This window comes from Phycodurus eques, chromosome 4, assembly GCF_024500275.1.
Source record: "Phycodurus eques isolate BA_2022a chromosome 4, UOR_Pequ_1.1, whole genome shotgun sequence".
NCBI lineage: Eukaryota > Metazoa > Chordata > Actinopteri > Syngnathiformes > Syngnathidae > Phycodurus > Phycodurus eques.
Window position 1 is genome coordinate 13,170,382 of NC_084528.1, and position 26,106 is coordinate 13,196,487.

Sequence of the window (26,106 nt, forward strand, 5' to 3'; positions counted from 1 at the left end):
TTTAAATGAGTCATTTAAATTGGCTCGCGAAGGCTATGTGTGCGGTCATGTGACTGCCTCGTGTCGTCTGATTGGTGAATTTGAGTCAAATGAGTGATCCCGTTTCATTGGCGCAACGGGCGCCCTATGCGGAAGTCGAAGATGGAGTCTAAAAATAGACGCGCACACGCAAGAATGAATAAATAAAAGTAGCTAACGGCATGTCGGTCATTGAGACGGAGTAAAAGCATCGATCCCTCTTCACATAAATACTCAAGTATAAGTAGAAACGGACATGTGGAATGGGCAACTCTGGTGCATGACATCAAATATGTAATTAACTAAACTAAAAAATAATAATCATAAAAATCTAATTTGAGGTACATGATGGGGCCAGAGAGGGAGAATTTTACTACTGTCAGGTTCATCCTGACAGTTTTAACAAATTCTTAAAAAATCCCCTTGAAGCATAAAATTTAATTCCTTATACAACAACATAGTTTTCTCTCATAATTTTAAAGTTATTAGATGAATACAGTATCAGGAATTTCAATTTTATATTTTTTGTCATCACTGTGTGGTGTACGTTTAATGTTTTAAAATACTGTATTGAAGTCGACTTAAGAACCCAAACAAGGAGCAACGGCAAGGTTAGCCACAAGTTTCCTCTTTATGTTTCATTCCACTTTTACTGTTTGATAGCAAAGTAATACTACTATACAGTACATGTCTACACAAAGCTTGTGATGTTATAAAAGCATTGCCTTAATATTTGACATCAGGTTCAGCAGAATTTATAATTTCTTAAAGGCAAACAGGGTCACCAGATTTTAACCAGCGTGCATTCATTGGACTAAGTTCAGATACTCCCTTATTGCTATTCATCAACTCACAACACTTTGTTCATTCCAGGTTGTTGGTTTATTCAAAGTACAAAGTAACACCTAACGGCAAGTAGTGGAGCAGCCAAATGTTAAACTCATTCACTGCCAGCCCTCCCAGTTCACATGAATATTTGACTATTTGCTGGTGTGTTACCCGCTCGCTAGATCATTATTAACAAAGGCCAATTTTGCTCCATGTCAGAATCAGAATCCTTATTATGTCAAATAGTATGAATGTCAAAAGCACACAAGGAATTTGTCTCTAGTAGTTGGAGCTGCTCGAGTACGACAATAGACAACCATTTTGACAAAAAAATACTTTTGAGACATAAAAACACACACGACGGAGAGTCACTTAAATTCATACCGTCACTGTGTATGAATCGAACCCTGTCAAGCCAGTGAGCCGTTACACAATCAGTGACTTATACCATAATAAAACATTAATATCACGTTACCTTGAGTTATCACTTTGTTCACCCCTACGTTACCCTAGTGGGAGTCCAGTGAAGGGAGGTAAAGACCAATCCTGGAAGAGATTAAAACTCCCTCTAAAGGGAAAATAAATGTCTTCTAAATTTGACACACCAAGGAGTTGTTATTGACAACCCTGACAAATTTTAACACATTTTTATGTTCACAACACTTAACCACTGATAGTAAACTCAACATTTTTGCAAAACCTTTGCTAAAGTTTACTATATTCGCTTTCACAGTGCCTTATTAGAAATTATATGCGTAGTTTAAAAAACAAAATGCTCCTTTGGTCACTGATGGTGTAGTGGTACACTCGCCTGACTTTGGTGCAGGCAGCGTGGGTTCAGTTCCCACTCAGTGATGGTGTGAATGTGAATTCGAATGGTCGTTCAGGGTGTAGTCCGCCTTTTGCTCAAAGTCAGCTGGGATAAGCTCCAGCGCCCCGCAACCCTAACCAGGATAAGCGGTGTTGAAAATGGATGGATGAAAAATGCTCCTTTGCTCACAGCTTGTGATGTTTTTTCATATAGCTCAGCTAGCGTGTAGGCAGAATACATACAGCGACTGAAATAAGTATTTAACACGTCACCATTTTTCCCACTAAATATATTTCCAAAGGTCCTATTGACATGAAATTTTCACCAGATTTTGGGAACAACCCAAGTAATCCATACAAACAAAGAAAGTAGAAAAAAGTATTGAACACCTAAAATCTATCAATAATGCAACAGCAATCCAGCCCCTTGTCAGTTCAAATGAATATCAGCTGGTTCAGTCCTAATTGATGGCCTACAAAAAGGTCTCATTGCCAAGGTGTGAGTCAAGACACATCTCGTGAGGGGTAAGAGCAGAGAGCTGTCTCAAGACCATCGGAAAGTAATTGCTGCAAAAAATAACGATGGCACTGGTTACAGGCGGATATTTAAACTTCTGAACGTTCCAGTGAGCACAGTTTGGGCCATAATACGTAAGTGGAAAGCCAATCATACCACCATAAATTTGCCTCAATCAAGTGATCCATGCAAGATTTCTGACGGAGGAGTCCATAGAATAATCAGAAGAGTTGTCCAAGAGCCAAGGAACACCTGTGGAGAGCTTCAAAAAGACCTGGAATTAGCAGGTGAGTAATGTACTCCGCCTCCATGGCTCGTATGCACGCTCACCACGCGCGTGGATGTGTGTGCGCGCGCGCGTACATGATCCAAACTGCCAAACATTGAAGCGCTAATGAGGGTGTGGAACGACGACAGCTCAGAAGCTCTCAGGTAGGATTCTGTTTTGTCTTCTCCGTAATTACTGAGTGGTAATTACACTGACTGATATGCTTTTGTTTTGTTTTGTTTTGTTTTGTTTTGTTTTGTTTTTTTAAACCTGTCCTGTTCGGCTGCATGGCCTTGCAGAATGGTAGATCTGTATGCCTTTGTGCTGGAACAGTTTTGCTTGTGCAACAGGGGAGTTTGAAATACTCCCTCTGCTTAATTTTATTATTTATTTTAATTAATCTGATGTTAATTGTAGGCTCCAGCACGCCCGCGACCCTAGTGAGGAAAAGCGGCTCAGAAAATGGATGGATGGATGTTAATTGAAAATGCAGCTGGAGAGAAAAGGGATTTAGGGGACAGACAGGGGGACAGTGTGGACAAGGGGACTAGGGCTGAGAACCACAGCAGAACAATAGTGAGACAGTCTAGATATTTAAACACAAGTAATATTATAACAGTTACTTGTAGATTGGGGGGTGGGGAGATTGGAGGGGGGACCCCCGGTGAGGACATGCAATAACTAACCAAGAGAACCAGATACGAGAGGACAGAAAATGGACAGGATGTGGAAAAATGAGCAAGGCAGTGCTACTGTCGAGTGGTGCGGTGGGATTCTTTTTTAGTGTCTAAACACTTGTAAGAACCTGTGAGTTGATATGTTAGTATAACCTGTGTTGTTATAAGTGATCCCAGCACAAGTAATTAAAGTCTATAGTGTTTCTATCGAACTGACTGATATGGTTTGATTTTCATACAGGACCATTAAAATTTTCTTGTTGTGGAACAAAAGGATTTTGACCTCCCTCTTCTTCTGACAAGACCCAGGCATGGACGAAAAAGACACGCTGCAAAAGGACTCGACAGAACTTTATTTAAGGTAATAGTCTATAACTCTTCAACAAACCGGTTTAGTGGGTTTTCATATCAAACATTATCATAATGAAACATTACTAACTAAAGGAAAGAAAAAGAGAGGAATTACAATGATGTTTTCATATTTGACTCAGTGAACTGAAAAATGAAAAGAATAAAGTCAAAAAGGCAAAGATACCGAAGGTTGGCCCCATTGGACTGGTACGTTTTCTGTCTCTATCCATCTGCTATCTCAAGCCGCAGCTTTCTAACAACATTGAGGATTTTCTTTCTCCTTTTTTTCACATGAGCACAGTTTAGGTTTGCAGATGGCTTAGACGTTGTACTGATCGTCTTCGGGACAGTGATGTCGATCGTCCATGGGCTAACGTTCCCCCTTATGTGTGTAATATTTGGGAATGTGGCGGACACCTTTGTACAGTACTCAAGAGTGTCTAAAATCAACACCAGCCATGCCAGTGAGTTCATAGAGACGGTAACAATTAGCTACGTATCTAACATGACAATGGAGAACATAACACTTTATCCTATTTTCAGATTCCACCACCATAATTCCGAACAACACCTTGCAGGAAAACATTACTAGGTAAGACGGAGTTGTTACTTAATTTACACTCAGTGAGACACATTTGATCAATTTTGTTTCTTCCATACCAGTTTTGCCATCTACTACAGCATCATCGGTGCGATATTGATGGTGGCTGCCTACATACAGGCTGCTTTCTTTGCACTGGCTGCCGGGCGACAGATCAAACGCATTCGCACGGATTTTTTCCACAGTATCATGCGACAGAACATCGGCTGGTTTGATGTCAACGAGACAGCAACACTCAACACTCGTCTCGTTGAGTGAGTAGCATATAAATGACATCGTCCATTTCAAAACAAAGCACCTCCAACTGAGACCAAAATATCCCCCATTCAGACGACATACAGACTAGGAAGGTGGAAGCTTCTTTCCGGGGGAGCAAGTATGTTGATTCAGCAGGGTTTCTCTGCTTGTTCCTTTCCATAACTGAGCACAAAGCAATTTTGGGGATGGATGCAGGTGTGCTTCAGTATACAGTAGAGATTAGACCAGACATTCTCAAGAGTGTTTGCCGGAAAGCCCTAACCTCGATCCTGGTAATTCCTCGGTAGCTAGGAAAGTCGTGGTCATACTCATCTTCTAGTTTCGTCTAGGCAAGGGGGGGTGGTGTGTCACCCTCACCCACAATTGTGGCTACAACATCCATCCACCAATCAACGGCTTTACACTTGGAAAACATTTGAAAGATGGTGATCAGACCGCAATATTCTTTACCTTTTGGTGCTCTACTGGAGAAATGTTAGCATTTATTCAGGAGGTACTGGATAAAATCATTCAGATCTACAGTATTAAGATATATTGGCCTACGGCTCCATCCATCCATCCATCCATCCATTTTCTGAGCCGCTTCTCCTCACTAGGGTCGCGGGCGTGCTGGAGCCTATCCCAGCTATCATCAGGCAGGAGGCGGGGTATATTCTGAACTGGTTGCCAGCCAATCGCAGGGCACATAGAAACAAACAACCATTCGCACTCACATTCACACCTACGGGCAATTTAGAGTCCCCAATTAATGCATGTTTTTGGGATGTGGGAGGAAACCGGAGTGCCCGGAGAAAACCCACGCAGGCACGGGGAGAACATGCAAACTCCACACAGGCGGGACCGGGGATTGAACCCCGCTCCTCAGAACTGTGAGGCTGACGCTCTAACCAGTCAACAACCGTGCCGCCCCTGCGGCTCCATGTTTTATTTATTTATTTATTTATTTCAACCCAGGGGCTTATTTCCTACTCTATTTCCATCAGAACAGGACCCTTGCAACACCACCCTTAAAGTGTGTGTTTATGTGACCAGCTGTTTGTTTCTCTTTAGCTGGGTAAAGGATTTCCACAAAACAGTGGCATTTTCACTACCTGGTGTAGGCTGTCTTCCCTGCCTACACAGAGGATCTCCAGTTAACAACTGAGGCACTGGAAGTTCCCCTCTGATTTGATGGCAGCTCTGCAGGGTGTCTATACTGTACATGTCCCATACAACTTGTGTTGTACCAAGGGCATAGACTAAAATGAAACAAAATATTACGAATGTGTGTGCGTGCGTGTGTGTGTGTGTGTGTGTGTGTGTACAGTGGGTACGGAAAGTATTCAGACCCCCTTAAAATGTTCACTCTTTGTTATATTGCAGCCAGTTGCTAAAATAATTTAAGTTCATTTTTCCTCAACGTACACACAACACCCGATATTGACAGAAAAACGGAATTGTTGAAATTTTTGCAGATTTATTACAAAAGAAAAACTGAAATATCACACAGCCATAAGTAGTCAGACCCTTTGCTGTGACACTCATATATTTAACTCGGGTGCTGTCCATTTCTTCTGATCATCCTTGAGCTGGTTCTACACCTTCATTGGAGTCCAGCTGTGTTTGATTATCCTCATTGGACTTGATTAGGAATGCCACACACCTGTCTCTATAAGACCTTACAGCTCACAGTCCATGTCAGAGCAAATGAGAATCATGAGGTCAAAGGAACTGCCTGAAGAGCTCAGAGACAGAATTGTGGCAAGGCACAGATCTGGCCAAGGTTAAAAAAAAAATTCTGCTGCACTTAAGGTTCCTAAGAGCACAGTGGCCTCCATAATCCTGAAATGAAAGACGTTTGGGACAACCAGAACACTTCCTTGAGCTGGCTGTCTGGCAAAACTGAGCAATCGGGGGACAAGAGCCTTGGTGAGAGAGATAAAGAAGAACCCAAAGATCACCGTGACTGAGCTCCAGAGATACAGTCGGGAGATGGGAGAACGTTCTAGAAAGTCAACCATCACTGCAGCACTCCACCAGTCGGGGCTTTATGGCAGAGTGGCCAGACGGAAGCCTTTCCTCAGTGCAAGACACATGAAAGCCCGCATGAATTTTGCTTAAAAAAAAGAAACACCTGAAGGACTCCAAGATGGTGAGATATAAGATTGTCAGGTCTGATGACACCAAGACACAAAATGTTTGGCCTTAATACTAAGCGGTATGTGTGGAGAAAACCAGGCACTGCTCATCACCTGTCCAAAACAGTCCCAACAGTGAAGCATGGTGGTGGCAGCATCATGTTGTGGAGGTGTTTTTCAACTGCAGGGACAGGATGACTGATTGCAATCGAAGGAAAGATGAATGCGGCCAAGTACATGGATATCCTGGACGAAAACCTTTCCCAGAGTGCTCAGGACCTCAGACTGGGCCGAAGGTTCACCTTCCAACAAGACAATGACCCTAAGCACAGAGTTAAAATAACGAAGGAGTGGCTTCAAAACAACTCTGTGACTGTTCTTGAATGGCCCAGCCAGAGCCCTGACTTAAATCCAATTGAGCATCTCTGGAAAGACCTGAAAATGGCTGTCCACCAACGTTAACCATCCAACCTGACAGAACTGGAGAGGATCTGCAAGGAGGAATTGCAGAAGATCCACAAATTCAGGTGTGAAAAACCTGTTGCATCATTCCCAAAAAGACTCATGGCTGTATTCGCTCAAAAGGGTGCTTCTACTAAATACTGAGCAAAGGGTCTGAATACTTATGGCTTTGTGATATTTCAGTTTTTCTTTTTTAATAAATCTGCAGATTTCAACAATTCTGTTTTTTTCTGTCAATGTGGGGTGCTGTGTGTACATTAATGAGGGGAAAAAAGGAACTTAAATTATTTTAGCAAATAGCTGCAATATAAAAAAAAGAGTGAGAAGTTTAAGGGGGTGTGAATACTTTCCGTACCCACTGCCATATAATGTGTTGTCTGTCACTCCTCTCCTTTATGAAACCGAAGTAACATTAACGTCTCATTTTCTTTAGAAACTAACAAAGTACATTTGACACAAATGTGTTGTGAAGACAATTGATGGACATTTTAATTTGCATGGACAGTGATATCTGTAAGATCCAAGAGGGTATAGGAGACAAGATGGGGATGCTGATCCAGTCCGTTTCCACCTTCATCTTATCCATCATCATCGGTTTCAGTATAGGATGGAAACTCGCTCTGGTCATCTTGGCCATCTGCCCCTTGCTAGGCCTTTCAGCAGCACTTTTTACTAGGGTAAACTTCATCCACCCAGTCCAACTTTTATGCCGAAAACAAGCCTCTTATTGCAAAGCTTATATGTCTCGCTCCTTAGGTAGTGACGTCATACACTTCTAAAGAACAGGCTGCTTATGCCAAAGCGGGTGCAGTGGCAGAGGAGGTGCTTTCTGCCATCAGGACCGTGTTTGCCTTCAATGGTCAGCAAAAAGAGCTCGAGAGGTTTGTGCAGGATTTTTTATAATAAAATCTTTGTAGTGGCTTGATAGTTAATACAGTACATCTCTTGCATTATAGCTCTAATGAGCTATAATGCAAGAGATTATTATTATTAGAGCTATAATGCTGGTGTACCTAATGACATATACATGAAGTTTATTATTTTATGCCACAGGAACTGGATCTTTACATTTGTTGTCATTAAACCAATGCAAATTCTTTGGTGTATACATTACTTTACAGATATCGTAAGAGTTTGGAGGCCGCAAAGAAAATGGGAGTAGAGAGGTCGATAAGTTCAAACTTAATCATGGGCTTTACCTTTATGCTGATGTACCTGTCTTATGCTCTGGCCTTCTGGTATGGGAGTACACGCATTCTGAGTGAAGATAAAGAATACAGCCTTGGAACTGTACTCACAGTGAGTAGAGACATTATCACCTAATTTTATTTATGTTTTATCCAACCTTTATATAACCAGATGATGTCTCAACAATAAATTCAACAATTATTGAGGACACCCAAACGGTGTGGCAATTTTGTAAGTGCAATACTTGAGATCAGAGACAATTAAAAACAAAGGCACTGTTCAAATTATTTTCAATGTCTGGTGATAAAGGTAGAATGAAAGGCTTGAAGTGAGAGATGAGTTCTGATTGTTCCAGTTCAGTTTGTAATGTATTTCAAGCAAAGGCTCTGGCAACAATTATCCAATTCGATCCAAAAACAAGTGGTAAATGTGATAAGAATGTAAGGCCATCAATTCTTGGGTATGTAGGGAAGAGAGCGTAAGGAAGACAGAACCAAACCAAGAAAAGCTTTACAGATCAGTGACATCAAGTGTCTACCTTAGGATACTCAAAGAAGGCCACTCAGTCTTGGTATACAAATCACAAAGATGAGTCAGGTGACTACAACCAGGCAATGTGAGCTTGAAGACAAAGTTCCAAAGAAAACATAAATCTGAGGTAAATATAATTCAGGACTAACACCATAGAATTACTTCGGTGGCTGTTAATGGCTGAATATTTCCTGGTATTTTACATTTATTGTCACGTACGTGGTTAAGGCGAGGGCGAGTAACGCAAGGCAAGAACATGGTGGACCCAATTGCAGGGAAGCAGGGAGGCAAGGCAGGAGTGCGGGAGTCTCAAAATAATATTTAATCTTAGAAAAGGGAAAACTGAACAAAGTCCCACAACAGATACCACTCAAATCAAAGTAACAAAGAAACACTTGAATATCTAAAACTGGAAACAAACTATGACCTGTGAGTAAGACGTGGAATAGAAACGGAAAATGACACCTGACAATGACATACCACAATGATAAAAACAACTGACGACTATGACATGGCAGAGACATGTGACAACGACAATGAACCGACAAGAACTGAAAGAAACCAGGGAACTAAATACAAACAGATAGACGAGACAACGAGGAACACCTGGACAAGACATGAGTGGCTGGAGAGAGCTGATTGGTTGACACAAAGCAGACGAGAACAGGTGGACACAACAACTTAATGAGCACACAACAAACATGGAACACAGGAAAACATGGAACAAAACTAAACACAACCCAAACCAAAACACAGACCATGACAGTACCCCCCCTCTAAAGGAACGGATCCCAGACGTTCCCCAAACAACAACCAAAAAGTCACCAACCCAGGGTGGGCGGAAGGGGGCCTGGAGGAGGGTACAGAGTCCACCCCTCAGGTCAGTCTGGTGGCCATCCAGGCCACCCAGGGTGAGGTGCTTGGCTGAGCGGTTCAGGAGGTCGTCCAGGACGCCAAGCACCAGGGTCTTTACAGGGCCATTCAGGTGGACGGCCACGGTGCCGAAGCCAATGGTAATGCAGGGGCCAGGCAATAGGGTTGGGTGGCGGCCGCTGGACGAGCGCCGCCGGAGCGGGGTCGGGTGGCGGCCGCTGGACGAGAGCCGCCGGAGCGGGGTCGGGTGGCGGCCGCTGGACGAGCGCCGCCGGAGCGGGGACGGGTGGCGGCCACTGGACGAGCGCCGCCGGAGCGGGGACGGGTGGCGGCCGCTGGACGAGCGCCGCCGGAGCAAGGACGGGTGGCAGCCGCTGGACGAGCGCCGCCGGAGCGGGAACCTGGCGCAGCTGCCGAGGAGCAGGAGCGGGAGCCTGCCGCAGCTGCCGAGGAGCAGGAACGGGAGCCTGCCGCAGCTGCCGAGGAGCAGGAACGGGAGCCTGCCGCAGCTGCCGAGGAGCAGGAACGGGAGCCTGCCGCAGCTGCCGAGGAGCAGGAACGGGAGCCTGCCGCAGCTGCCGAGGAGCAGGAACGGGGCCTGCAGTCGCTTCCTCAGCCTGCCGCCATTGAGGTTTGGGAGTAGAGGGTACGGGAGTGGAAGAGTGCACAAGGTCTCGGGAAGGTGAACTAGGAAAAATGGCTGGTACAGAACATGGTGGCTTGGGGGCAGGTTTGACTGGACGTGACTTAAGTGGAGCCGTGGAACAACGTGTGGGAACAGGTGAAAAATTAAGTGACTTGTGAACAGGGAAAAAACGAGGGGGCAAAATTTGACCTTTACTTGGGCGCCTCCGTTGGCCACCACGCGGCGGTCCCGGGTAGATGGCCAAACGGGTGCCCAAGAAAAGGTCCGAGGGAAAGGTTTTGGACTCACTGGGGTTGGAAATGGGGAGACGTGACAAAAACTGACGAGGACGGGATAAACTAGGGAAGGAACCAGAAAAATCTAAGTCTGTGTCAGAGTCAGAATCAGACAGAAGGTTAACTAAATCGGGGCCATCTTCACAATCAGAAAAATCAGAATCTAAAGAAACATGTGGATGTAAAATAGTAGGGCATGGTGAATAACTAGGACAAGTGGGGGGACCCGATGAAAAGGACAGAAAAGACTGAACGATTGGGCTTACTGGAGGAGGGTAGGTATGGATGGCAGGCTGAGGACGGTGGGAGGCAGTTTGGTGGTGTCCAGGGTGACGCCATCTTCTTCCCGCTGGGTCCTGTTCTGGTCGGTTCATTCTGTCACGTACGTGGTTAAGGCGAGGGCGAGTAACGCAAGGCAAGAACATGGTGGACCCAATTGCAGGGAAGCAGGGAGGCAAGGCAGGAGTGCGGGAGTCTCAAAATAATATTTAATCTTAGAAAAGGGAAAACTGAACAAAGTCCCACAACAGATACCACTCAAATCAAAGTAACAAAGAAACACTTGAATATCTAAAACTGGAAACAAACTATGACCTGTGAGTAAGACGTGGAATAGAAACGGAAAATGACACCTGACAATGACATACCACAATGATAAAAACAACTGACGACTATGACATGGCAGAGACATGTGACAACGACAATGAACCGACAAGAACTGAAAGAAACCAGGGAACTAAATACAAACAGATAGACGAGACAACGAGGAACACCTGGACAAGACATGAGTGGCTGGAGAGAGCTGATTGGTTGACACAAAGCAGACGAGAACAGGTGGACACAACAACTTAATGAGCACACAACAAACATGGAACACAGGAAAACATGGAACAAAACTAAACACAACCCAAACCAAAACACAGACCATGACATTTATGTGGAAATACAGTTCAGCTTTATTTGCATTTAAAACCAGTCTCAGTGACCTGTGCTAAAAATATTCTGTAAGAACCGTAAAGCAGCAGTCGAGGACTGTGACATTGGCCTAGAAAATGGTACAATGTCTCACTGGCGACGATTAACTTCAGTATCCATTCCGGAAGATAATTTCACATTGAAAGCATGATATACACTGTATTGCCAAAAGTATTGGCTCACCTGCCTTGACTCAAATATGACTTGAAGTGACATCCCCTTCTTAATCAATATGATTTAATATGACACCCTTCCACCCTTTACCACTATAACAGCTTTAATTCTTCTGAAAAGGCTTTCCACAAGGTTTAGGAGTGTGCATGGTTCTACACTAAGTTTTGCACTAGTAGCACTGGTGCGACCAACTTTTTCAGTTGCACCAACTTGTTCAGTTGGTCGCACCAGCACATGATTTGGTCGCACCATTTTTTGAGGAGGTACAGCATGACCATGGCACACCGTAGTTTCGATTGACAGCAGGTCGCCTTCTACTGGAGGGGCGCACTGCCAGCGCCCTCCTCCTCGGGGAAAAATATTTCAATAAAATCATAAAATAATTAGTGACACCCACTGGCGCCCCTTTATGTTTTTGTCTTGAAAATAACAAATAAAATTACAAAATAAACTAAAGTAACTATGTTTAAAGTAAGCATTAGCTTAACACGCTGATGTCGGGTGAGCAGACGTCCTCTTTTAGCCGGACATGTCCCCTTTTTTGAGACCTAAAAATGTGCCCGGCCAAAATTTCAAACAAGTCAGGGATTATCCAAGTACTACGAACACCACACCCAAACGCTGCTTATGCTGTAATTAAGTGACCGATTTACATGGGCATGTGTAACGATTACACCCTTCTTTTTTTTTATTAGTAATGCATAATCACAGTTAGACAATAATAATCTTATCTAGAAGAATTTAGAAGGGTTAGAAGGAAGCAAAAGCTGAATTATTTAATGTTAACCTCATTTGCTGTGGAGAAAATTGAAAACATGAGTAAATCTAAGGCTAGAACCTGACGTTATAGAAATTACAAATTTGTGTAATATCGCTCTCTCGTAACTACAACCCCAATTCCAATGAAGTTGGGACGTTGTGTTAAACATAAATAAAAACAAAATACAATGATTTGAAAATCATGTTGAACCTATATTTATTTGAATACACTAGAAAGACAAGATATTTAATGTTCAAACTGACAAAACTTGATTGTTTTTAGCAAATAATCATTAATTTAGAATTTTATGGCTGCAACACGTTCCAAAAAACCTGGGACAGGTGGCAAAAAAGACTGAGAAAGTTGAAGAATGTTCATCAAACGCCTGTTTGGAACATCCCAGAGGTGAACAAGCTAATTGGGAACAGGTGGGTGCCATGATTGGGTATAAAAGGAGCTTCCCTGAATTGCTCAGTCATTCACAAGCAAAGATGGGGCGAGGTTCACCTCTTTGTGAACAGGTGTGTGAGAAAATAGTTGAACAGTTTAAGGACAATGTTCCTCAACGTACAATTGCAAGGAATTTAGGAATTTCATCATCTACGGTCCATAGTATCGTCAAAAGGTGTAAGCGGCAAGGCCGAAAACCAACATTGAATGCCCGTGACCTTCGATCCCTCAGGTGGCACTGCATCAAAAACCGACATCAATGTGTAAAGGATATCACCACATGGTTGTCCTGTTATGTTGAGACGGTGTTGTCTGCAGCTGCTGAATGTAACTAATAAAGTGACTTGTAACCTAACTTAGTTACTTTTAAAACCAAGTAATGAGTAAAATAACTTTCTACTATCTTTCTAAAATACGACTGAAATTTGTTCAACTGAAATTTTTATTTTAGAACGCTTTTAATCCGCTATATGCTGAACGTCACGTGACCAACGTGGAAAACGGGATAGCTAACATAATGTTTATGCTACCCTAACGAGCATAACTAGGGGTGACGACATGGCGTGGACGTGGACGTTTAATGTTCCCTTGGGTGCTATGCCATGGTCCGCTTTGCCATTCACCGAAGTGAGGAGAAAGTGCTTTTACTCGTTTTGCCGAATACAGAAAACGGTTGTGCATATGCCGGATTGGTCACTAATTATTCCAGAAATGTTGCCAGGACACAATGACCTGTAGTGTTTTACTTATAAGGGACCACCAACTTTAAGCAGAGCAAGTAAAAAGTTGATTTCCAGATTTTGGGAATTTCATGGCAATTAATTGCAATTCATGGAGCAGGATCAGAAGTGGATTTCCATACTGCGAAATATTTTTTGATTGTTCAGATTTTTGTTGTTTTTCAAATGTAAAATGTGAATTTTATTCCCCCTATACAAAACATTCGAGATAGAAATTTGAATCTAACAATTTTTTTTGTCTTAAGGTTTTATTCACTTTGCTCGCTGGAACATTCGCCTTGGGGCAAACTTCACCTAACCTCGAGGCCTTTGTCATTGCCCAAGGAGCGGCACACCAATTGTACACCATCATTGACAGAGTAAGGAGAATACATTTTCTCCCTCCATATTCATATTCATCTTTTTTTTTTTTTTTTTGTCCTGTTTGGCTGTTAGGTCAAGCAGAATGGAGGATCTATTTCCCTTTTATGCCGGTACAGCTTTACTGTGTCACAGTAGATCTTTTAAGCTGCCGCTGTGGTTTCTTAGTATTATAATTTATATTTATTGAGAATCAGAATCGATCAGTCGAACAGATCAAAGTTTCTAGAGGGGAGTGAGAAACAAAGACATAAGACAAAGCACTAATTGTAACCAAGATGAGAAAAGTAAATCATTATATATCTAGAACAATGAAACATTAGGGAAGGTGGACGACTGGTAGCACATCCGCCTCACAGTTCTGAGGACTCCACACAGGAGTTTTCATGTTCTCCCCGTGCCTGTGTGGGTTTTCTCCGGGCACTCCGGTTTCCTCCCACATCCCAAAAATCCCGCATATATCAGCGGGAGAGAAGCCAATTTTATGCATAGTGTACTGAGTAAAGTGTGTTCTATGGAGCACTATATAGTGTATAAGCTGTAAATGTATTTTGTTTTTTTTGTCATTCTAAATGTATTGTTACATATCTGTATCCAGTAGTTACGGTCAGCGGACATTGAAAGGTGTTCTTCCCATTTAGTGATTGGTAAGGGCATTGATTTAGTGCATGAAATTAGTTTATAAACTTTTGAGAGATTTATTTTACTTTGTGGAAGAAGCGTCACTATTTGCTTGACACCCACCCTCAGGAGGCAAACTCCGGCTCGCTCCATCTTAATTGACTCACCTAAACATACATTGCTCAAAATACAAACGGAGGGAAGAACAGTATTAGACTTGTCCCTGGATCTGGATATACAAAGAAATGGTTTGCCTTTATATTATATCTCTATATTTTTACAACCCCAATTCCAATGAAGTTGGGATGTTGTGTTAAACATAAATAAAAACAGAATACAATGATTTGCAAATTATGTTCGACCTATATTTAATTGAATACAATACAAAGACAAGACATTTAATGTTCAAACTGATCAACTTTATTGTTTTTAGCAAATAATCATTAACTTAGAATTTTATGGATGCAACACGTTGCAGAAAAACTGGGACAGGTGGCAAAAAAGAATGAGAAAGTTGAGGAATGCTCATCAAACACCTGTTTGGAACATCCTATAGGTGAACAGGCTAATTGGGAACATGTGGGTGCCATGATTGGGTATAAAAGGAGCTTCCCTGAATTGCTCAGTCATTCACAAGCAAAGATGGGGCGAGGTTCACCTCTTTGTGAACAAGTGCGTGAGAAAATAGTCGAACAGGACAATGTTCCTCAACGTACAATTGCAAGGAATTTAGGGATTTCATCATCTCCGGTCCATAATATCATCGAAAGCTTCAGATAATCTGTAGAAATCACTGCATGTAAGCGGCAAGGCCGAAAACCAACATTGAATGCCCGAGACCTTCGATCCCTCAGGCGACACTGCATCAAAAACTGACATCAATGTTTAAAGGACCACATGGGCTCAGGAACACTTCAGAAAACCAATGTCAGTAAATACAGTTTGGCGCTACATCCGTAAGTCCAACTTGAAACTCGACTATGCTAAGCAAAAGCCATTTATCAACGACACCCAGAAACGCCGCCGGCTTCTCTGGGTCCGAGCTCATCTAAGATGGACTGATGAAAAGTGGAAAAATGTTCTGTGGTCCGACGAGTCCGCATTTCAAATTGTTTTGGGAAATTGTGCACGTCGTGTCCTCCGGGCCAAAGAGGAAAAGAACCATCCGGACTGTTATGGACGCAAAGTTGAAAAGCCAACATCTGTGATGGTATGAGGCTGTGTTAGTGCCAATGGCATGGGTAAATTACAAATCTGTGAAGGCACTATTAATGCTGAAAGGTACATACAGGTTTTGGAGAAACATATGCTGCCATCCAAGTAATGTCTTTTTCATTGAGGCCCCTGCTTATTTCAGAAAGACAATGCCAAACCACATTCTGCATGTGTTACAACAGCGTGGCTTCGTAGTAAAAGAGTACGGGTACTAGACTGGCCTTCCTGCAATCCAGACCTGTCTCCCATTGAAAATGTGTGGCGCATTATGAAGCGTAAAATACGACAACGGAGACCCCGGACTGTTGAACAACTGAAGCTGTACATCAAGCAAGAATGCGAAAGAGTTCCACCTACAAAGCTTCAACAATTAGTGTCCTCAGTTCCCAAACGTTTATTGAATATTGTTAAAAGAAAAGGTGATGTAATACAGTGCTAAACATAACCCTGTCCCAGGTTTTTTGTAACGTATTGCAGCCATAAAATTCTAAATTAATGATTATTTGCTAAAAACAATAAAGTTTATCAGTTTGAACATTAACTATCTTGTCTTTGTAGTGTATTCAATTAAATATAGGTCGAACATGACTTGCAAATCATTGTATTTTGTTTTTATTTATGTTTAACACAACATCCCAACTTCATTGGAATTGGGGTTGTGTGAGAATTCATTTCATCCACTGTAACCAAACATTAATCCACAACTGCGCTCAAGAGAAGTAAAACATCTTACTCTACAGAAACCACCTATCGACAGCTCTTCGGAAAGTGGCTTCAAGCCTGACTCAGTCAATGGAAACATAGAGTTCAAGAACATTCACTTCAACTACCCCTCAAGGCCAGGAGTCAAAGTAATATCCTCACTGACATGCAGTAGTATATCTTAATCTAACAGATAAACCCAGCTACATATTCATACTCCTTTCCATAACTTTAATCTTTTGCAGGTATTAAATAACATGTCCCTGAGTGTGAAGAGTGGACAGACCATCGCCTTAGTGGGAAGCAGTGGGTGTGGTAAAAGCACCACCATCCAGCTGTTGCAGAGGTTCTATGATCCTCAGGAGGGATCTGTGTGTACACGTCTAAACCCTTTCACTCAAAATATAATATTCAGTCATAATAGATAGACATGTCGAATCAAATCAATCCATTGCAACAGTGAAGAAAACTTGAAAAGAATCCTTTCCTTTTCCTATTTGTAGATATCTATTGATGATCATGACATCCGTTCTCTCAATATCCGCTACCTGCGAGGGATGATTGGCGTGGTGAGTCAAGAGCCTGTCCTTTTTGCTACTACCATCGCTGAAAACATTCGAGGTGGACGAACCAATGTAACACAGCATGAATTAGAGCAAGCTGCCAAGGAGGCCAACGCTTATGACTTCATCATGAACCTTCCCGATGTATGACTGTATTCAGGACTTCTACTTACGAACAACGTTTTCCATGCCAATTTTGAGGTTGTTATTGTTGAGCAGAAGTTTGAGACGCTGGTTGGGGACCGAGGGACTCAGATGAGTGGAGGTCAGAAGCAGAGAATTGCAATTGCTCGGGCGCTCGTCCGTCAACCCAAAATCCTTTTGCTGGACGAAGCAACATCTGCTCTTGATTCTGAGAGTGAGACTATTGTGCAGGCTGCACTCGACAAGGTATGAACACACAAATATGAATCACTTTTACCTGAAAAAATATACCAGTTTCTGGCAGTGGGACTAACGCTGTTGCCCAGGAATCAGCCAAAATTGTCAAAACATGAGTTGTTAAAGCTATAATCTGCGATTTTTGCCGCCCCTTACTGCTGGAATTCAGTATTACAACATAGCGGTCCATCCCTTTGATATGATGTAGGCTGTGTCTAGTCCAAATGTCCCCATAGCTACCCAAGCTGTGGGTCGTGACTGAAAGACCAAGATCCCGGATCCAAGCGGCCGAAATGTGTTTCCTCCGCAGTGAGAAGCTTGGTCATCCAGGAGAGGGTCAGAGTAGAGCTGCTGCTCCTCCACATTGAGAGGAGCCAGATGAGGTGGCTTGGGCATCTGATTAGGATGCCTCTTGGGATGCCTCCCTGGTGAGGTGTTCCGGGCATGTCCCACCGGGAGGAGTCCCCGGGGACGACCCAGGACACGCTGGAGACACTATGTCTCCCAGCTGGCCTGGGAAAACCTCAGGGTCCCCCCAGGGGAGCTGGATAAGTGGCTGGGGAGAGGGAATTCTGCGCTTCCTTGCTAAAGCTACTGCCCCCGCGACCCGACCTTGGATAAGCGGAAGAAAATGGATGAATGTTTTAAGAAATTAGTTGTGTGTTTAAAAAGTAATGTGTATTTCTTTGTTTTGGGGAATACATTTATCCATGTTCATGCATTCTTGTCCATTAGTAGGATCAAAATATTCATTTGTGGTACAGCCAGATATTAATTTTTTTCATGGAAAACAAAACATTGTGTTTTCAAAACCACAAATATTGTAAAACGGAAATCTGCGCAATGCCATTTTGATATTGTTTGACAGGTTAGCTACGTGACGGAACGGTGTACTTGATTTGCACATCTGCCTTACAATTCAGAGGTTGCGGGTTCAAAACTAGGCTCCGAAGTTTGCATGTTCTCCCCAAGCCTGAGTGGGTTTTGTCCGGGTACTCTGGTTTCCCCCAACATTCCAAAAACATCCATGGTAGCTAATTTGAAAACAAAATTGTCCTTTGTCATGCATATGAGTGTGAATTGTTGTCTACAGTATATGTACACCTGCAATTGGCTGGCAACCAGTTCAGAGTGTACCCCGCCTCTCGCCCAAAGTCAGCTGGGATAGGCTCCAGCACACCCGCCACCATAGTGAGAATAAGCGGTACAGAAAATGGATGGCTGGGTCAGCTTTGGAAATCACTACATTTTGATGTCAGGACCTTTGCCCTGAAAAGTCCCTTACAACAAGACCCATCCAAATTTTAATTGAAGATGTCCACAAAGAAGAAGAATTTACACCCCAAAAAAATGTTCTATCATTTGTGCAGGTCAGACTGGGTCGTACCACCATAATTGTGGCCCATCGTCTCTCAACTATCAGAAATGCCGATATGATTGCTGGTTTCCAACATGGAGAGGTTGTAGAGCTGGGGACTCATAGTCAACTGATGGGAAAAAAGGGTGTCTATCATACTCTCATTACTATGCAGGTAATACGCTAATTTAAAAAAAGAAAAAAACTTTGACTCGACATTTGGAGGGACATTCATCTATAATCAGAATGATCAACCTTGTGGTTTTCTCCATCATACAGATGTTTCAGAAAGCTAAGGATGAGGATCAGCAGAATTGTGAGCATAATGACAAACGCTTACCAGCCAAAACTTCTTCAGAATCTTCCACATATAGGTGGAAGTCGACAAAAAGTTCTTCCTCCGCTGGTGTAGAGCAAAACAAAGAGAGTGAAAATTTGGTGGATGACAAAGACCAAACAGAAAAGGTGATAATGGATAACGAAAAGTTTTCAGACCCCCTTAAATTTTTCACTCTTTGTTATACTGCAGCCATTTGTTAAAATCATTTAAGTTCATTTTTTTCCTCATTAATGTACACACAGCACCCAATATTGACAGAAAACCCAAGGAATTGTTGACATTTTTGCATATTTATTAAAAAAGAAAAACTGAAATATCACACAGCCATAAGTATTCAGACCCTTTGCTGTGACATTTTTAACTCGGGTGCTGTCCATTTCTTCTGATCATCCTTAAGATGGTTCTAAACCTTCATTGGAGTCCAGCTGTGTTTGATTATACTGATTGGACTTGATTAGGAAAGCCACACACCTGTCTAAGTAAGACCTTACAGGGCACAGTGCATGTCAGAGCAAATGAGAATCATGAGGTCAAAGGAACTGCCCGAAGAGCTCAGAGACAGAATTGTGGCAAGGAACAGATCTGGCCAAGGTTACAAAACAAAAATCTGCTGTACTAAAGATTCCTAAGAGCACATTGGGCTCCATAATCCTGAAATGGAAGACGTTTGGGACGATCAGAACCCTTCCTAGAGCTGGCCATCCGGCCAAACTGAGGAATCAGGGGAGAAGAGCCTTGGTGAGAGAGGTAAAGAATCCAAAGACCACTGTGGCTGAGCTCCAGCGATACAGTCGGGAGATGGGAGAAAGTCAACCATAAGATTCTCTGGTCTGATGAGACCAAGTTATAAATTGTTTGCCTTAATTCTAAGTGCCATGTGTAGAGAAAACCAGACACTGCTCATCACCTGTCCAATACAGTCCCAACAGTGAAGCATGGTGGTGGCAGCATCATGCTGTGGGTGTATTTTTCAGTTGCAGGGACAGGGACACTGGTTGCAATCGAAGAAAAGATGAATGCAGCCAAGTACAGGGATATCCTGAACGAAAATCTTCTCCAAAGTGCCATCCATCCATCCATTTTCTGAGCCGCTTCTCCTCACTAAGGTCGCGGGCGTGCCGGAGCCTATCCCAGCGATCATCCAGCACCTGATCCAGGTGTGAAAAATGTGTTGGATCATTCCCAAAAAGACTCATGGCTCTATTAGCTCAAAAGGGTGTTTCTACTAAATACTGAGCAAAGGGTCTGAATATCGCAGACAGAAGTATTCAAACCTTTTGCTCAGTATTTAGTAGAAGCACCCTTTTGAGCTAATATAGCCATGAGTCTTCTTTTTTTCACACCTGGATTTGGGTGATTTGACTTCTCCAGAATGCTCAGGAATTAAGACTGGGCCAAAGGTTCACCTTCCAACAAGGCAATGACCCTAAGCACACAACTAAAATAACGAAGGAGTGGCTTCAGAACAACTCCGTGACTGTTCTTGAATGACCCAGCCAGAGCCCTGACTTAAACCCAATTGAGCATCTCTGGAGAGACCTGAAGATGGCTGTCCACCAACGTTCACATCCAACCTAACAGAACTGGAGAGGATCTGCAAGGAGGAATGGCAGATGATCCCCAAATCCAGGTGTGAAAAACTTGTTGCATCATTTCCAAAAAGACTCATGGCTGTGTTAGCTCAAAAGGGTGCTTCTACTAAATACTGAGCAAAGGGTCTGAATACTTATGGCTGTGTGATATTTCAGTTTTTCTTTTTTAATAAAGCTGCAAAAATTTCAACAATTCCGTTTTTTTCCTGTCAATATGGGGTGGTGTGTGTACATTAATGTGGAAAAAATGAACTTAAATTATTTTAGCAAATGGCTGCAATATAAAAAAGAGTGAACATTTTAAGGGGGTCTGAATACTTTCCGTAGCCACTGTACATAGCAGAGAAGAAAGCGCAGCATGGTTCAACGCTCTTTCCTTGTTTGCAGGTTGAAAATGGTCCACCTTCTATGTTTCTCAAAGTGATGCGTTTCAACCTTCCTGAGTGGCCTTACATTTTGTTGGGGATCATTTCTGCTGCAATCACTGGAATATCTCAGCCTGTGTACGCAGTCCTCATTTCAGAGTTCATCAGTGTAGGTTACACTTACTGTCAAGCAGTATTACTGTACTGTACTTGGTATTTGGATGCAAAAACAGGAATGAGTCTTTCAGAAGAACTCTGAATAAACAAACCCTCTCTTCCTAACTTTCAGCTGTTTACTGAGCTTGATCAAGAGATGAAAAAAAAAAAAACAGAATTCCTTTGCCTCATGTTTGCTGCTGCTGGATTTGTAGTGTTTTTCACTGTGTTTCTACAGGTAGGCATACTTGACATTCACACCTATTTATCCACAATATTAGGACAATGAAGAATAAGTTCCATCGCAATTGCCTTACTATCTTAATGAGCTTCAAATGAATTACAGTTTCAGTAAAACAAGCAATACAAGGACGAGAACACTGGACATCATAAATTTGATCCAATGATGGAGCCTGTTCCAGGCCCTGGCTGACTAGGGTTGACCCTAACGTGTGTTTTTTGGATTGTGGCTCCCATGGAAAAGCAAGCCTTAGGGACCCAGAGATTACCTACATAATAAGCAAAGGGTGCATACAGGTGCGTCTCAATAAATTAGAATAGTGTATGAGAGTTTATTGTATTCCAGCATTTCAATTCCAAAAGTGAAACTCGTAAATTATACAGATTCATTCAACACATGAAAATACTTTTCAGAAGGCCAATTGCAACCTAATATCCATATTAAAATCTTTTTGATTGTTTCTTATGTAACATTTTCAATTTATTGGAGATGGTCAAATGTGGGTTTTCATAAACTGTAAGCTAAAAATCCACACGTTCTCTGCCTCAATAACCCGCCAGCACATCTCAAGGACCATTTCCATTCCCCTTTTTTCAATAAACTTATCATCACAAACTCTCAGCCTCCGCCTGCTCTTGGGTCCAGTCTATATTAACTTGTGACACATAATTAAAAATTACTCTTTGTAGTTATTCTATATTAGTTTTTGAATTGAACTAAAGAAATACATGTTTTCTTGGGCCGTCATTATCGAATCTTTTTAGAATCAACTATCCTATAGTTATTTCTTTGCATACACGAGTAATCGACGCCAACCCAATTATTTGTTTTACTTTTTTTTAAACTACTAATATGCATTTTATTCTAATTTATGAGGGATGGACTTCTATACTTAAATTGCATATGCTGGTACTGAAAGTATATTATAAATATACATTTTAGACAACAAAATCAGCCTTTGCTAAATGGGTACCATTCGCGATTAGCATTAGCGCACTAGCAATTACCATTTTAAGTAAAAAAAATAAATAAATAAATAAAAAGCTAACTAGCCATTCAGCTCACTCATACATCATGTTATATGTACATTATAAATTGAATAGTTTTTTAGAAATCACTTACAGACGCTGCTCTGTCTTTTTTGGCAATGTTTTTCTCTGGTCCAATAGTGCGTCCGTCTGCAACAAACCTCCGTGTGGTAAACATGGACAGTGGCTAAATTGTTCCAGGTGGCGCAAAGTGGTTCCGGGCGGTGCAAATATGCATTTATTAGGGTTTTTTTAAAGTGCCTCAAGGCAGAAATTTTTGCGTCAACCAAATTTTGTGGTCAACTTAGCCAATTTTTTTTCAGAGCCCTAAAGTTGTCAAACTAATTTATTGAGATGCACCTGTACCAATTACACATGGAAAGGTGCAAACTGAGATGTAAAGCCAGATCAAAAGATGTCCACGTCTATGCTTTTCTGTTACTCTTCCAATCTCTCTGTATCTGTGTTGCAATTTGCTGATGACACTTTTCAACATTGCTGACACCAAGGCACGTTCTGAGACAACAGTGTAAACATTCAGCTTAGTGAAGTCACATGTATTTGCGTTACTATCCAATTGTTCTTGTGTCTTTCACTTTTTTCAGGGTTTCTGTTTTGGTAAAGCTGGAGAGATCCTGACCATGAAACTGAGACTTGCAGCTTTCAAGGCTATGATGAGGCAGGTAGGTGGAACAATGATTACTCAGCACTAAGGAGACACCTAAAAGTGACCAAGCGTCCCACAGCGCTTCCAGAATGTCTATTGCGTGTGACAGTTTTCAATGAGAGCACACGCAAACATGCCGCTAAAACAATACAATATTTTCATTTGGATGTTGCATGCTTTAAATGTAATTAAATTCTACCCATCAATCTATTTTCGTACACTCAACCCCATCTGGGTCATAGGAGCAGCAGTCTCTGCAAGGATGCCAGACTTCTCTATTATCGGCCAATTCCTTCCTTCCGCTCCGCTGGAAGGACATTGAGGCATTCTCAGGCGAGCTGTGACACATATGTCCCTCCAGCCTGTCCTAGGTCTGCCACGGGGCCTCCTCCCAGTCGGACAGGTCCAAACCACATCAAATGTAACCTCCTGTGGAGGAACAGCGGCTCTACTCTGAGTTCCTCCCAAACGGATGGGTGAACCGATGGAGGAAGTTTATTTCCACTGCTTGTCTTGGTGATTTGCTTTTGGGTCACTTCCCAAAGCTTGGGAACGTAGATTGCCCAGTAAATCAAAAGCGTCACCTTTTCATTAAATTCCATTCATTTGTTTTTTATGGAGAATGAGTTCCTTACAGTTATTTTACCTTTTTATTATTTGTATCTTATTAGGACCTTGGCTGGTTTGATGACCCCAAAAACAGTGTTGGTGCACTCACAACAAGGCTGGCCTCAGACTCTGCTGAAGTAAAAGGGGTAATTCACTTCTCTCTCTCTCTCTTTCATTCTCTCGCTGTCATGTTTTCACCACATTAGTAATCACCTATCATCTCTGCTCAGGTTACCGGACTACGTTTGGCCACAATGGTCAAGATTATATCCAATATGGGCAGCAGTGTAATTATCTCCTTTGTGTATGGCTGGGAGCTGACCCTGTTCATACTGGTGTTAGTGCCAATCTTGGCAGTGGCTGGAGCTTTAAAGATTCAGATGTTGACTGGTAAAACAGCAAAGGTCAAGAAGGAGCTGGAGAAGGCTGGAAAGGTAGACATTTGCCATCAGATGTGTTAGTGACCGAGTTGGAGGTCCTTCTGCCAAATACCCTGTGGTATACAATATGCAATGTTTCCATGGTGTCTCATCAGATTGTTACACAAGCCATCGAGAATATCCGTACAGTTGCATCTTTGACGAGTGAACCCAAGTTTGAATCTTTGTATGAGAATAGCCTCGAAGTTCTATACAAGTATGTGGGCTCCTCAATCACCTGGCCATAAATATTGAGAACGCTTCTTTATTAAGTGTTCTTTTCACTAACCCCCCCCCCATCTCTCTCTCTCTGCAGAAACTCAGAGGAAATGGCCCATCTGCATGGTTTTGTCTTTGGTTTCTCCCAAGCCTTGCTTTGTTTTGGTTATGCCGGATGTTTCTTGTTTGGAGCTTGGCTCATTGAGCACGGCAGGATGGACGTTCAAGCACTATTTCTGTAAGTAAAATTATGGACGTCAACAGTCTGGAGTCGTAGTAAATGATCAGTTAAGTCCAAACCTTCGCATGCTTAGTAATTTAAATCAGCAATTAACTCTGCGGAAATAAACCCTTTGATTTTTATTGTTTCCATCTATATAAAAGTGTTTGCAGGCCAAAACTCTCACTGCTGGGAGGCTTCCCCTGCCTTTATAGTCGATCTCCATTTTCCCCAAAACTTGGCACGATTGTGAGTTAATCAACATTGTGGAAGAACGCCACATACGACAGATCACGATATCTATGTACCTGAAGACAATATTGAGAATTTTGTATTTGGTTTTCAACAGAAAGCGACAATACCCATATTTAATGCTGATGCATTCACACTTAAGATAGCGATACCACACAGTGTAAGATTAATATTGTGCCCCACCACGATCAAATTCTCTTTTCCTTATGTACTTCTAGATAGTTCCTGTAATTACAAGAAAATGAAAATGACATGTACACATAATCCTTATGGGTTAATTTTTGATATTTTGATCATCTGTAAACTGGCCTCATATTTCAGAGTGATCCTGTCAATTATATATGGTTCAATATCTGTTGGAGAGGCCCATTCCCTTGCTCCAAACTATGCAAATGCCAAAATATCAGCTGCTCACATCATGATGCTTCTGGACACACAGCCTGCTATTGATAATCTCTCACAAGATGGACAGTCATTGGTAAGCAGCAAAAAGTTGCCAACCAGTATTCTCCAATGCCATTTACAGGCCTACAGTATTAATAAAGTAGGTGTCTCCTTCCTTAAAACTCCAGGACCAATTTGATGGGAATGTGCACTTGGAGGATGTTACGTTTAATTACCCGACACGCCCTGATGTACCCGTCCTCAGAGGGCTGAATTTGAAGGTGAGCAAAGGGGAGACACTGGCCCTATTAGGAACCAGCGGCTGTGGAAAAAGCACCACTATCCAGCTCCTGGAGAGGTTCTATGACACCAAGGAAGGGAAAATGGTGAGAAGACAATTACGTACACCCATTTCTTGAGCTGCACCGACAACAAATGCTTAATTCAAACTTCATTCAAATAACCTCTGCATTGTTTGGACTTTGAAGCTTTACTTGACAGTTGATCTCGGTTATTTTAGCCTACCTTGTCATATGGAACAAATTACTTCAGGCTTGCCACGGTCTTGGTTGGGAGAATTGGCTTCAATATATTCAGTCACATTTTGATGATTTTGTCATCCAGATGTTTGATTCTGTAAGCGTGAAAGAGCTGAACATCCACTGGCTGAGGTCTCAGATTGGTATTGTGTCCCAGGAGCCTGTGCTCTTTGACTGCAGCTTGGCTGAAAACATCGCCTATGGAGACAACAGTCGTACTGTAACTATAGAGGAGATCAAGGCAGCTGCTGAAGCAGCCAACATTCACAGCTTCATAGAAAACTTGCCAAAGGTAATCACATTTTTGTATAAAGACATTTTTTCTTTAATCAAAGCTCACAATGTATTTCACCTTAA

General features: G+C 42.3%; 2 protein-coding genes across 9 annotated transcripts in view; one reads left to right on the forward strand and one right to left on the reverse strand.

Annotated features, from left to right (window-relative positions):
• The window catches only part of LOC133401276 (acyl-CoA-binding domain-containing protein 7-like), a 68,137-nt gene that overhangs the window by 23,650 nt on the left and 18,381 nt on the right, over positions 1-26,106 (reverse strand). For 2 of the 3 annotated variants that reach the window (XM_061674048.1, XM_061674043.1), the window contains one exon: positions 20,922-25,947. The gene's annotated coding sequence lies outside the window, so the exon portion shown is untranslated. Of the gene's footprint in view, positions 1-20,921; positions 25,948-26,106 lie in introns of those variants that run through there. The other variant, XR_009768396.1, reaches the window with a different exon arrangement.
• The window catches only part of LOC133401275 (phosphatidylcholine translocator ABCB4-like), a 28,537-nt gene continuing 2,450 nt past the window's right edge, over positions 20-26,106 (forward strand). Inside the window, exons 1-25 of one of the 6 annotated variants that reach the window (XM_061674037.1) lie at positions 20-3,479; positions 3,610-3,676; positions 3,771-3,933; positions 4,013-4,061; positions 4,133-4,324; positions 7,413-7,584; positions 7,664-7,788; positions 8,029-8,206; positions 13,765-13,878; positions 16,456-16,566; positions 16,663-16,788; positions 16,921-17,124; positions 17,200-17,370; positions 18,732-18,893; positions 18,998-19,183; positions 21,038-21,184; positions 21,305-21,409; positions 23,046-23,123; positions 23,779-23,862; positions 23,947-24,150; positions 24,252-24,352; positions 24,452-24,592; positions 25,148-25,304; positions 25,399-25,596; positions 25,835-26,041. In XM_061674037.1, the coding sequence (XP_061530021.1) occupies positions 3,430-3,479; positions 3,610-3,676; positions 3,771-3,933; positions 4,013-4,061; positions 4,133-4,324; positions 7,413-7,584; positions 7,664-7,788; positions 8,029-8,206; positions 13,765-13,878; positions 16,456-16,566; positions 16,663-16,788; positions 16,921-17,124; positions 17,200-17,370; positions 18,732-18,893; positions 18,998-19,183; positions 21,038-21,184; positions 21,305-21,409; positions 23,046-23,123; positions 23,779-23,862; positions 23,947-24,150; positions 24,252-24,352; positions 24,452-24,592; positions 25,148-25,304; positions 25,399-25,596; positions 25,835-26,041 (3,492 nt within the window). In that variant the 5' untranslated portion in view covers positions 20-3,429. Of the gene's footprint in view, positions 3,480-3,609; positions 3,677-3,770; positions 3,934-4,012; positions 4,062-4,132; positions 4,325-7,412; positions 7,585-7,663; positions 7,789-8,028; positions 8,207-13,764; positions 13,879-14,742; positions 14,749-16,455; positions 16,567-16,662; positions 16,789-16,920; positions 17,125-17,199; positions 17,371-18,731; positions 18,894-18,997; positions 19,184-21,037; positions 21,185-21,304; positions 21,410-23,045; positions 23,124-23,349; positions 23,863-23,946; positions 24,151-24,251; positions 24,353-24,451; positions 24,593-25,147; positions 25,305-25,398; positions 25,597-25,834; positions 26,042-26,106 lie in introns of those variants that run through there. The other 5 variants (XM_061674039.1, XR_009768395.1, XM_061674041.1 and 2 more) reach the window with 5 other exon arrangements.